Raw genomic sequence first — 12,698 nt, forward strand, 5'->3', positions numbered from 1 at the left:
AGAATGGCTTTCCTGCTCTTCTATGCCTAGTGTAGGAGATTGACCCAGGGTACTGTGCATGCAAAATAATTCCTTTATTCTGAGCTACATCCCCATCCCTAGACATCATCAAAATAGAAGTTTCTGCTTTTTGGTCATGGCTACACCGTGTGGCTGTCAAAATAGAAGTATTGGACTGGAGAGGTGGCTCAGCATGGGAAAGCGCTTGCTGTGTTCAAAATCCTGAGTGCAATAACCAGATCCCAAGGTTGAAAGAAACAGCTTCTAAAAGTTGTCCTTTCTCCTCTACACATGCACCAGGACTTGTGTGCTGTGGCACGGGCACACACACACACACACACACACACACACACACAAATAATAAATAACATAAAAATAAAACATCTTGGGTCTCGGGGAATGGCTCAGTTAGTAAAATACTTACTAAACAAACACAAGGACCCAAGTTCAATCCTTAGTACCTACATAAAAACTAGGCATGATATTGACCACAAACACACATGCAAGCACACCCATACACATGTACACAAGCACATACACACAAAATAAATATAAATAAATAAAATTAAATAAAAATACTAAGTTGGGCATGGTGGCTCATATCCATCATTGCAGCATGGAATGGGTTCCTGGGAAACTGAGGCAGAAGAATTGCCATGAGTTTGAGGCCAGCCTGAACTGCATAGTGAATTCTTGCCAGTTCTTCACAAGAACATCAGTGCCCCCACCTGTCCTCAAAGGCAGCAATCTCTTGGCAGAGTTCTTCAACATCTAGGGTGACCTTTGACTAGTGTCCCTAGTACTATCGAACTGGGTAGCTCAGCATGGGACACAATCCTTATCTAAACATGACACACTTGAACCCCCACGGTGTCCCCCGCAGATTGTGTACATTACTATTGTGGTTGTTATTGTTAGCATTCCACAGCTGAGGAAGCAGAGGCCGAGAGTAACTTGTCTGAGCATCCCCCCACGCCCCGCCAGGTTGGTAGGCAAATCCAAGTACGGGTCTCTGTGAAAGGCCAAGCACTTTTCCCTAGCCTGGGTCCTGGAGCCCAGAGTGGGTTTCTATGAGTCTTCCCAGCCTCCTCCTTCATCTGGAGCTTACTTGGAATCTTCCAATCTCTGCTTTGGATCTCGATGCTGCAGAGTCCACCACCTGCAAGGAGTTTCCAGAAAGATCTTATCATTCACAATGCCAATTACCCCTGCCCTCTGTGGAAGAGATAGCAAGGATATAGCTGGCATCTCATGTAGCCCAGGCTGGCCTCAAATTCACCATGTAGCCAATAATGACTCTGGACTTTTGATACTTCTGCCTCCACCTCTTACACTTTGGGGTTCCAGGTGTAGGCCACCACATCCCCTTCACTGATTGGTTCCTAATAACCAGTGCTTGCATGTCATTGTTCTTAGGGAGTCCTCAGAGGAACCTTGTGAAGTCCATATTTTTAGTTCCATTTCAGTGACGAAGATATTGATCAGAGAGATCAATTTACTTGTTCTGGGTCAGCACAAAACAAGCCGTTGCAATTGACTCTACCACAGATTGTTCTGATTGTTCCCATTGTATCTTGTGTCCAAGAACATGAAAATGCCCTAGGGGAATAGCTACCTAGTTGCCCTCAGCCCTGTGCTTGGTACCTAGAAGGCACTTGATAGACATACATTCACCATGGTTGCTGGTTCCCTCATGGTGGAGGATGGGGGGTGTCATTTTGGTAACGAGAGAATCTGGCTGTTATGTTCACCTAAGCACTTAGTTTAGCCAGTAGGCAGTCTCTAACACTGGTTGAATGGATGGATGGATGGATGGATGGAAGGATGAATGAGTTATTTGTCCCATCAAGGGGAATGAAAGTTGGAGATTCCGCTTTGGAGACAGAGGAAACAAATTGTCTCACCTCTGAAAACAGTCATTGGGGCCAAAGTGTTTTCTGGGACTGAGGGAGGACAAGAAAATGGTCCCATTTAGCTGGAGGCCGTTTTGGCTTCTTACCCGGATTAAGATATTCTCCTCAAAGAACTTTGCGGGAACCTCATGAAAATTCTGGAAGAACATCTGGAACAGAGAGATGGGGCAGACGGTTTCTTCCCCGACTTTATCCAAAGGCCTAGGAAACTTGAAGCTTCAGAACGACAAACTTTTTCCACTGCCAGCCCCGACCCTCCCCCTCACTGTTGGCCCTTTTCGGAGTCTCTCTGCCTGTGACCACCCTCACACTCCTCCAGAACCAGAGGATCCCTCAGCTCCCATGGCTGTTCTGCCCAAGTGGGCTCCCCTAGACAACCTAGCCATTCGAATCCCAGCTAGCTGCTCCAGGGTGGCTACGTGAGCCTTGAGCTCCTTCTAGATTGCCCTGCCAGTGTACTCCACCCTTCTCTGTGTTAGCGAGAACTCCTTTCTCCTGTCACGCTCCTGCTTACGCCCTCCGTGGTTCTCCAGTGCTATCTGTGGTGGGACCCCAATCTGATTCTACACTCCCCTAAATTGATTTATATTTGCATACGTTGGTGTTTTGCCTGCATAAGGGGGTTGGATCCCCTGGAACCAGAGTTACAGACAGTTGTGAGCTGCCACGTGGGTACTGAGAATTGAACCCAGATCCTCTCTGGGAGATTAGTCAGTGCTCTTAGTTGCTGAGCCATCTCTCCAGCCCTTGCATTGTACACTCCCAACCACACCTTTCATCTACAGTTTGGGGGAGGGGGGAATCAAAGTTGCTTCTTGCTTCCAAGCCTTTGAATTATCTTGCTCCAGCCTCTCCATCTTCCTCTGTAAGTTTTTCCTTCTTCATTATTGTTGCCTTTTTCTGAGTCCTCTCCACTGTCCCAGCACCTGGTCCCTGTAGCTTCCATCTTTCCTCTACTCATCTAGTCACCTGCTAAATGAACAAGCACCGGCGCCATCTGTGTGCCTAACGCAATGCTATCAGGCCTTAGCAGTGATGAGAGGCACAGGGACTGTTGTTCATTTAGGTGCTCGACAAATGCTTGTAGCTTGCAGACAGTCCACTCGGGAAGCAAGATTGCCAGCTGCTTCCAGGAAACGCCCAACTCCTGACTGGCTCGCCTGCCCTTTGTGACCTGTTCAGCCTACCTCATTGAAGAAAGGATTGTTCCCCATCTTGATCCGCGTGAGATGCCGGTGTCCTCCAATGTTTATCTTCACTACCGGCTTGATGTTGTTGCCCAGGAGCTGACGGGCTTCAAACACCTTCAGCCGAACCTGCACAGGGGATACACCAGCTGAAAGGACTTGAATGTTAAGCTTGGTACATCAATGTGAGGCAGAACCAAGCTGATGCCCATGGGAGGCCTGCCCCTTTCTGAATGGAGGAGTGGATGGGGAGGGGGTAGATGGGAGGTGGGGAGAGGGTAGATGAGAGGTGGGGAGAGGGTAGATGAGAGGTGGGGAGGAAATGGGAAGAGAGGAGGGAGGGGAAACTGTAGTTGGTAAATAAAAATAAATGGAAAAAATTAATTAGAGAAAGGAAGAAGCAGGCGTGGGAGCCATGCGGTGGTGGCGCACACCTTTAATTCCAGTACTTTTTTTTTTTTCTGGAGGCAGCAGCAGGCAGATCTCTCTGATTTCAAGGCCAGCCTGATCTACAGAGAGAGTTCCAGGACAGCTAAGGAGGCTACACAGAGAAACCCTGTCTCGAAAAACTAAAACCAACCAAACAAATAAACAAAAACAACAACATGCAGGCTTGGTTTATCAAGGGGCCTGATCAGTCACCATAAGGACCCAAACACTGTGGCTAATTTTTTTTAAAATATTTATTTATTTATGATGTATAGAATATTCTGTCTGTGTGTATGCCTGCAGACCAGAAGAGGGTGCCAGACCTCATTATAGATGGTTGTGAGCCACCATGTGGTTGCTGGGAATTGAACTCAGGACCTTTGGAAGAGCAGGCAATGCTCTTAACTGCTGAGCCATCTCTCCAGCCCTGTGGATAATTTTTTAAAAATAGCTTTTACCTATGTAGCCCAGATTGGCCTCTAACACCTGATCCTACACCCTCAGCTCCCAACCCTGTTCTGAGTAGCTGGGATTCCAGATGTGCATTGACTCTAGGGATTTCAGACAGATGTATGACATGACCATTAGGCATCTTTGAAAATACTATTGACCAAGGAATGGATAGCTATGTTGACCAGGGCTTCAGGAGGAGAACGTCTCTCCACAGGGTCCAAGGAAGGGACAGTGAAGCTCAGGCCAGGGAGGGGAAGAGGTGATGGAGGAGTGAGCTCAGTCAAGTGACAGGACTTGGCCATGGATGGGATGCAGGAAAAGGGGGCACTTAAGGCTGGATCACACCTCCTGGGGATATGCAGGGTCGGAGAATGGGCAAACCCACTGTAGAAGTGCTAGGCTAAGTGGTGGGGGTCCGAGGGAAGTTGGTGAGGCCTGGGCTGGGCTTCCTGAATTCTCACAGAAGTCACGGGTGGCTTTCTTTGCTAACAACTCGCAAGGGCTCTGGAAAGGTGGCGCCTGCACCTTCTGCTCTGCATTCCCTGCACATAGGTCTGTCAGAGCCTCCAGGGCTCAGCAAGCCCCTCCTAGCCTCAATGGAGCAGTCTGGCTCCAGCCACAGGTAGAGTCTCTCCAGAGTGGTCCCTGAAGAAATGGGGGCAGTGAGGACCTGAGGATATGGGGAAAAGGGCATTAGCAACAGGTAGGGCTACACAGTCTTTCTAGTCTCTCACCTGAAAGTGCTGCGGCTTGGTAGCCAGAGCCCTGTGCATGGTGAGACCGGGGACTGTTAGTTTCTTCTGGGTCATCTTATTTGTGGTTGATCTCAGGAGTTCTTCATCGTCTAAGGAAAAGGTCCAGGGTTGGCAGTTTAGAAGGCTTTCGGGCCTTTTCACCTTTTAATCATTCTGTCTCCTATGACCTACACCTGACTAGAAACTTGACCCTGATGGGATGCATGTTTTTTTCTGAATGTGCTCATCGGCCCTTCTCATCCACAACAGTAATGGATTCCTGGACCCTATTCTTCATACGTGGGAGCTCTTCGAAATGGCCATCCTTATGTCCTTCTGCCCCCTCCCCATTAAAATAAGTCTTGTCCAGAGGTGAGAAATGGAGACGGGGAGATGCGTGGCTGTGCTGGCTAGTTTTTTTTTGTCAACTCAACACAAACCTAGAGTCGTCTGGAAAGAGAAAACCTTAATTGAGAGATTGTCCCCTGTCAGATTGCATGTGAGCAAGTCTATGGGCAACTTTTCCTGATTAATAATTGCTGTGTGGTCCTGGGTTGTATAAGAAATAACCTGAACCAACCATGGGGAGCAAGCCGATAAACAGTGTGAAGTTCATAGAACTTCCAAGGACCCTTATCTGGTCACAATCTTTTGGTAGACCTTAAGAGTTGGGTCTCAAAGGTCCCAAAGAACCCATTCAGATATGCTTGGTAGCACCCTAGGGAAGCACGTACCTGTCATCTCAGTATCCTGGACATGTATTTGGGCCACCTGTAGGGTGACAGTACACTACAAAGCAAAAGTAGGGAGTTGAAAGCCAGATCTTGAAATATTTAATAATTGATAGCACCAGACTTCCTCCTCTAACTGGGTTTATTCAATACTCCTCCTTCTCCTCTTGGGGGACATGGGACTAGCCATGAGACAGGGCTTGCTACCGGGAGGATCAGACTGGTGAAGAGATAGCAACGGGAGATAACGGAATTAAAATGATATCAATGGCAGAATACCCAAGGGGTTGCTGAGAAAAGGGAAGTGTGACTCAGGACCTGTCCTGGACCATGCTAACTAGGGTGTTGCCCACCCCCATACTGCAATTTTAAAGCCTTCTGATCTAGGAAAACTGCCAAACCTCCTAACTGACGTCCTTCCACCAAATACTCCTCACCCACCACCCATCTTTAGACCCTCGGAATTGTCCACCAGACACCCACTACCTGTTTAAATTATTAGAATTAAGTCCTAGCCAGCACCACACACCACAAGCCCCTTCATCTCTGGTCCCTGCCTTTGTCTTCACCTTCCCCTTGTCCCAGTAGTGCAGGCGGCTTGCCCTCCCCGAACCCGCCTCCTCCCCAAATTCCTGGTACTGGAAAGGGGGACCTGCCTCTCCAGGCCCGTGGAAAAACTCATCCTTCTGAGAGACTTTATATCTACAGAGATGATGACCACATCACATATAACAGAGTTCTCACTGTAACCATCAGTCCAGGAGACACAGAAAGCAGCCCAGGAGGTCAGCAGACTTGGAGGAAGTCAGTCTGCTATCTCTAACAACAAGCCAAGAAGCCAAGCAATAGCTATCAGCCCCAAATGGCCAGGATTTGAAACATAGCAAGCTGAGAGCTGACCTGAGTTTTACTTATTTTGTGTAAGTGGGGGAGGGGAGCATGTCTGTGCCAAGGTGTGTGGAAGTCAGAGGACAACCTGTGGGAGTCAACATCCTCCCCTCCTGGGGACTGAATTCAGGGTCTCAGGCTTCCATCTCATAGGACCAACCAGGAAAAGCCACATGTGAGTATTTATTTATTTATTATTTATTTATTATGTATACAATATTCTGTCTATGTATATGCCTACAGGCCAGAAGAGGGCACCAGACCCCATTACAGATGGTTGTGAGCTACCATATGGTTGCTGGGAATTGAACTCAGGACCTTTGGAAGAGCAGGCAATGCTCTTAACCTCTGAGCCATCTCTCCAGTCCCTACATGTGAGTTTCCAATCAATCACTGGAGTGAACCTGTCTTTGGTCTTCCCCCAGAGCAGCAGGCTCCAACCGGGGTACACCAAAGTCTTCCCTTCTCTCTACTGCAAAGCTTTCCCCTTCTTTTGCCTGCCACCATTCAGTCTTGAATTCCAATGCTCAGCACAGCGACTGCCTCCAGGGAAGATGGAAAGGTACCTAGGAGATGGATGGCAGGATGGGGAACCAGATGACAGCAAGGACAGTGCGATGGGGGCCCTTTGGGGGCACAAAGGACTCCTTTGATGGGGAGCCCTTGGCTGCTCCTGGAGCAAGACACTCAGCTACACTAGCAGCCCATACTCCTCCAGCTGCCCTGCCTGGGCTATCGGGTGCCTGACTCACATCAGTGGGCCTCATGGAATGGTTGAGCAGGATCAGGTTCTTCACAAAAAGGACTTCATTGGGTCGTTTCACCAGTTGCTTGAGCAGTACAGTGGCCAGGCCAATGAACCTGGGGGAGGCAAGGAGCAGGTATGAGATTCCGAGCCAGGCTAGAGGTTCCTCCTGTGTCCCAGGCTGCGTACTAGGGATGATTTTTCCCCCCAGAGCCAGGTAAGCAGAGCAGTCACCAGAAGACTGAAGGGCTGACAGTGATGGTGGGGTGGGGGCAGGGGCCTCTCCACTTGGGGAATCCTAAGAAAATTAGTAGCTCACTGGATCAAAGATGGGCACCTGAGCCGGGCGGTGGTGGCGCATGCCTTTAATCCCAGCACTCGGGAGGCAGAGGCAGCCTGGTCTACAAGAGCTAGTTCCAGGACAGGAACCAAAAGCTACGGAGAAACCCTGTCTCGAAAAAAATCCAAAAAAAAAAAAAATGGGCACCTGGCCAAGATGGACCAATTGAATTCTGTGTTCTGGAAAAGGCCCGTGGTATGCCATGGCTTCACTCCTAGTGGGATGTTAGCCTGGGCTGGGTACTAGAGTTGGGCTTTGACGGAGAGATGCTGGAATGAGGCGGACATTCAAGATCTGTGGCTTTCTTTTTTTTTTTAATATTTATTTATTTATTATGTATATAATGTTCTGTCTGTGTGTATGCCTGCAGGCCAAAAGAGGGTCATCAAACCTCACTACAGATGGTTGTGAGCCACCATGTGGTTGCTGGGAATTGAACTCAGGACCTTTGGAAGAGCAGGCAATGCTCTTAACCGCTGGGCTATCTCTCCAGCTCCCAAGATCTGTGGCTTTCAAACAGAGCTGCTGCTGGGCTACTGGGACCCAAATTTGTATCCTAACCAACTTCGTCTCTGGGTCTCGGTACTCCTTTAACCCCACCCTGCATTTTCTTTACTGTGTGGCACTCGCGCTGGCCGGTCCTTAAACTGACTTAGTTATGGGTTGGAAATGAGATGTCTGGTTCACCGCTGCTTTGGTCAGGGAGCCAGGCTTCTCCTACCTCTTTCTGTCTCACCTTTCTTTCTCTTTAGAGCCCGCATCCCGGAGGATGACCTGCAAGAAGGAGTCGTTCTCCAGTGGTTGATTCCAGAGGTACCAGATTAAGGTCTGTGAGGGACAGGGAGAAATCATTATTAGATTTTATTTTACTTTGAAATTTGGTGTTTTGAGACAGGGTCTTATGGAACCATGGCTGGCCTGGAACTCACTAAGTAGGCCAGGTTGGCCTGGAGCTCAATGATCTTCCTGCCTCAGCCTCAAGAGTGCTGGGATTACAAGCATGTAACATTATGGTGGGCAACATCTTGCCTCTTCCTTCCCATCCCAGCCTTCTAGGAAGTGAGGACAAGTCTAAGGAACTGGCTGGAACTCAGGAGTTTTCTATCATGTCTACTTCCCTAAGGAGATTGCTATCTTGTCCTGTGTGTGGGACATCCTACATGTGTTCCTGTGCTGAAGCTTCCTAGGCATGTTAGGAGTTGAATGATGGTGGGGTGGGACAGTATGAGTGGATTTAAAAGGGGGGGGGGGGGATTCTGCACAAGCAGCCTTGTCTCTTCTTGAGGTTTCTAGGTCGATCAGAATGGCATGGATGGATTAGCTGCTAGGCCATGCTGTGATTCATCCCCAAAAGCAAGAGAAAAAGATCAAGAAGAGCTGTGGACAGATGAGACCTTCGCAGTCCTATGAGATTAGAGGCTAACCTGGGCTAAGATTTCTCAGAAACCCAGGTGAGACTCCCTAGACCTCTGGCACCTGCTTAGTGCCCAACCCAGCCCTTTGCTCTTGGAGTTGGTCAGTCCTCTTCCAGGAGTGGTGTGTCTACCTCATTCCATATGGGGTCATTTCCTTCCTCCACATGGGTTCTTTTCTTCATAGCTGCAAAGATACCAAAGGGGCTGGAATTAATAGGAGGAAGTATTTCAGTGTCTGGCTTTGAGTGGGGTCAGGAGAGGAAGGAGTACCATGAGAAGTCAAGTCTACATTGGCAGGTGTGACGTAACATCTATAGCTTCGAGTATTTCAAACTTGTCACCCTGTGTGATAGATAACCCTATATTCATTTCGCTCTTTCCCAGCACACTGTACCCAGAGTCTCAAAGCCATACGGAGCTGTGACTCGTTCTGGCCAATGGAGTGTAGGAATGGTATTTGCATTTTGACTCGTGTTGGTTAAATTTCCAGATATGGAGAGCCAGCAGCACTGCGTCTTTTTTTTTTTTTTTCGGACTTGATTTTCTCACTCCCTACAAGTTTCTGAAACTTTGTTGGCCTGTCCTACCTTCCATGTACTCAACCAAAAGACGACCAACACATTTTCTTTTATTTCTTCCCCTCTTTTGGTGGCAGTGGGATTAAAACCCAGGGCCTTTCACATGACGAGCAAGAACTATACTGCTGACCCAAACCAGGCCATACTTACCCTTTGACTCCCAGCTCAGAGATTCCTAAATATACTTAAGCTGTCTCATAGATTCCTTCACTTGTTTCTCTTCCTCTCCCTTCTTAGATATATGTTCCTTCTATTATTAAAAAGTGGAGCTAAGGCCCCAGGCGGTGGTGGCACATGCCTTTAATCCCCAGCTCTCCAGGTGCACAGGCAGGCACGTCTCTGTGAGTTCAAGGCCAGTTTGGTCTTGCAAGGGCTAGTTCCAGGATAGTTAGGGCAGTTACACTGAGAAACCTTGTCTCAAAAACCAAGCAAACAAAAAAGTGGAGATAATAAATGTTGCCTCATTTGCATCATCTAACTGCTGTGAGGCACTGCCAACTGTAAGGCTCATTCCCGTGTAACTGATAATATTGAGCAGCTATTAGCAAAATCATACTAAAGGTTATTCTTTTTTTTTTTTTTTTGTTTTTTTGAGACAGGGTTTCTCTGTGGCTTTGGAGCCTGTCCTGGAACTAGCTCTGTAAACCAGGCTGGTCTCGAACTCACAGAGATCCGCCTGCCTCTGCCTCCCAAGTGCTGGGATTAAAGGCGTGCGCCACCACCGCCCGGCTCTAAAGGTTATTCTTGTGCTATCTTTTAAAATTCTCATAATTCTAGGAATCAGGGCTCTCTCACACACAAAAGCATTCTTTCTCTCTTACTACACACACATTTTCTCTCTCTCTCTCTCTCTCTCTCACGCACACACACAGATTTTTTTTCTTTTTGAGATAGAATCTCAATGTGTAGACCAGGCTAGCCTAGTGCTCAAACCCCTCCTGCCACAGCCTTCCAAGTGCTGGGGTTCCAAGTAGTGAAACCACTTGGGGTTTCTGTCTTTTCCCTTTACTTTCTGGCACAGCCCCAGTTCACAGAAGAAGGTGAGGAGGTGTTTACTTTGCCCACCTCCCCCCACTATCTGGGAGGGTGCTGTGGGACAATAGTCTTATACTTTGTAAAGATTTGTCACTTGTATTTTAATAAGATACTGATTGGCCAGTAGCCAGGCAGGTAGTATAGGTGGGGCGACCAGAACAGAAGAATTCTGGGAAGAGGAAAGGTTCACTCAACAGTCGTCACCCAGCCACAGAGGAAACAAGATGAGAATCCCTTGCTGACAAAGGTACCAGCTTACGTGGCTAACACAGACGAGAATAGGTTAATGTAAGATGTAAGAATTAATCTCGAAAATCCAAAAAAAAAAAAAGATGTAAGAATTCGTTAATAAGAAGCCTGAGCTAATAGGCCAACCAGTTTATAATTAGTGTAGACCTCTGTGTGTTTCTTTGGGACTGAACGACTGCGGGACTGGGCAGGACAGAAACCTCTGTCAACAGGAGAGAGTAAGGCAGAGAATCAAAATAAAAGCAATAACAACAATGAAGATGGTAGGTTTTGAGACTGCAGAGATGGCTCTCTGTTTAAGAGCACAGGCTGCTCTTGCAGGGTAAAGGGCTCTTTAACAGTGCCAATCATTGCAAACATGGCATTGGCAGGTCTTGCCCTCCTCCCTTCCCTCTCCCTTGTTCCTTTATGCTTGACTAAAATACCAAGGTCCAGCTATCAAAATTCATTATTTGGCTCCAGTGCCTAACCTGAACAATCAGGATTTACCAACTCATCCTAGCACAGACCACTCCTGTAGAAACACCTGCTTATGTCTTTGTCCCATCCAGAGACACCCCTCCCATCCCCACTTCTCCCTGTGAGGTAATAAATCTCTTTGGTGGGAATTTGGTGTCTGGGTGTGTTCTGTGCTTGTACCATCTGCGCTACTATGTGTACTACGCCTGTAGTGTGGTACCTGCACTACGAGAGTGTTCGAGTCTCAGACAAGGGCCTGGAGATTTAAACACAGAAACAGACAAGACACGGGTCATCCTTGAAACAATAATGTCCCCTTTATCGTGTACCGGGGCAGCTTATATAGTGCTCTGGCCACGCCCTAGCTCTTAGGATCTTCCAGCTGCAGACTCATCAGAAACCATTCCCCTGCAATGAGGGTCTCGTGCTCAGAGAAGCTACAGGCTGCTCAGAACAGAGGAAAACAAGTTGCTTACAGGAATTTCAGGGTCTGGTGGTCTGCAGTCCCCAACATGTGCTGACTTGAGGTCCCTTCACAGAGGACCTGGGTTCAGTTCCCAGCACCCATATGGTGGCTCACAAGCATTTGTAAACCTAATTCCACAGGATCTAACAGCCTTTTGACTTCCATAGGCACCAGGCACAAAGTAAATGTGCTTAGATGCAGGCTAAACATTCACACACAGCTGGTGCATACCTGTAACCCCCAGGACTCAGGAGGAGTTCATGACCAGCCTGGGCTACACAGTGAGACCTCATCTCCAAACAAGCAAGCACACAAAACACACACACACACACACACACACACACACACACACGCGCACACGCACGCACACACGCACATATGCATTTAAAAAAAACTTTGAAAAGGAACTATTGTCCTTTTTTTTCCCTTCCTCTCTCACCTGGCTGGGTTTTAAACTGTGTTGGGGGACCAAACCCAGGACCTGAGATGCTAGGGGTTTGACAGCGAACAGGTTGTGAAGCAATCAGAATCTACCTCCTCCTGTGTCACGCGGACCTCTTTCACGTGGTAGAACATGAATAACCGAGTTTTCTCTGCGAGTGTGATGCCTAGCAGGGCTCCTGGTTCTCACCTCTGAAGTAGACAGTCACACAGGGTTTGGGTGGGGGGCTGAGCGGTGGGCTAATCTTGGCGGACTCCACGACAAGCCTTAGCATCTTGGACACCTGCTTTCTCCCCTCCTTCCTTCTGCTGCGCCGCGGCTTCCTCCTTCGAGCTCCTCCGTCCCAGGTTCACAGGGAGAGTGGAGCTTAGCAACAGAGGAACATCACAGAGATAAGTGGTTCTTGGTTCCGGAGAGAATCTCCAGACGCAGTGACATGTGATAGAGTGTGTATGAAATGAGTGGCTGGAGGTGACGAGGTCTATACAAACAAGATGACCTAGCTCCATTGTCAACCCCTTTCTTTTCTTCTATTGCTGTCCTTTTGGGCTCAATATCAGGCACAGAATTCTTTTTGTCTGGAATGAATTCCTGGCAAAGTCATGCAATTTAGATGAGAAAATAAAAGAAATGA

At 48.0% G+C, this 12,698-nt stretch overlaps 1 protein-coding gene across 1 annotated transcript in view; it reads right to left on the bottom strand.

The window, feature by feature from the left end:
• The window catches only part of Fer1l5 (fer-1 like family member 5), a 52,324-nt gene extending 39,986 nt beyond the window's left edge, over positions 1-12,338 (bottom strand). The window contains exons 1-9 of the mRNA XM_041655914.1: positions 12,254-12,338; positions 8,967-9,019; positions 8,157-8,248; positions 7,088-7,196; positions 5,451-5,505; positions 4,717-4,826; positions 3,101-3,229; positions 2,000-2,062; positions 1,109-1,159 (exon numbers count right to left, since the gene is read on the bottom strand). Of these exons, the coding sequence (XP_041511848.1) occupies positions 1,109-1,159; positions 2,000-2,062; positions 3,101-3,229; positions 4,717-4,826; positions 5,451-5,505; positions 7,088-7,196; positions 8,157-8,248; positions 8,967-9,019; positions 12,254-12,338 (747 nt within the window). The remainder of the gene's footprint in view (positions 1-1,108; positions 1,160-1,999; positions 2,063-3,100; positions 3,230-4,716; positions 4,827-5,450; positions 5,506-7,087; positions 7,197-8,156; positions 8,249-8,966; positions 9,020-12,253) is intronic.
• Between the last annotated feature and the right edge of the window lie 360 nt (positions 12,339-12,698).

The sequence above is a fragment of the Microtus oregoni genome, unplaced genomic scaffold (genome assembly GCF_018167655.1).
Source record: "Microtus oregoni isolate MIOR12 unplaced genomic scaffold, Mior012 000007F_ref0000211, whole genome shotgun sequence".
NCBI lineage: Eukaryota > Metazoa > Chordata > Mammalia > Rodentia > Cricetidae > Microtus > Microtus oregoni.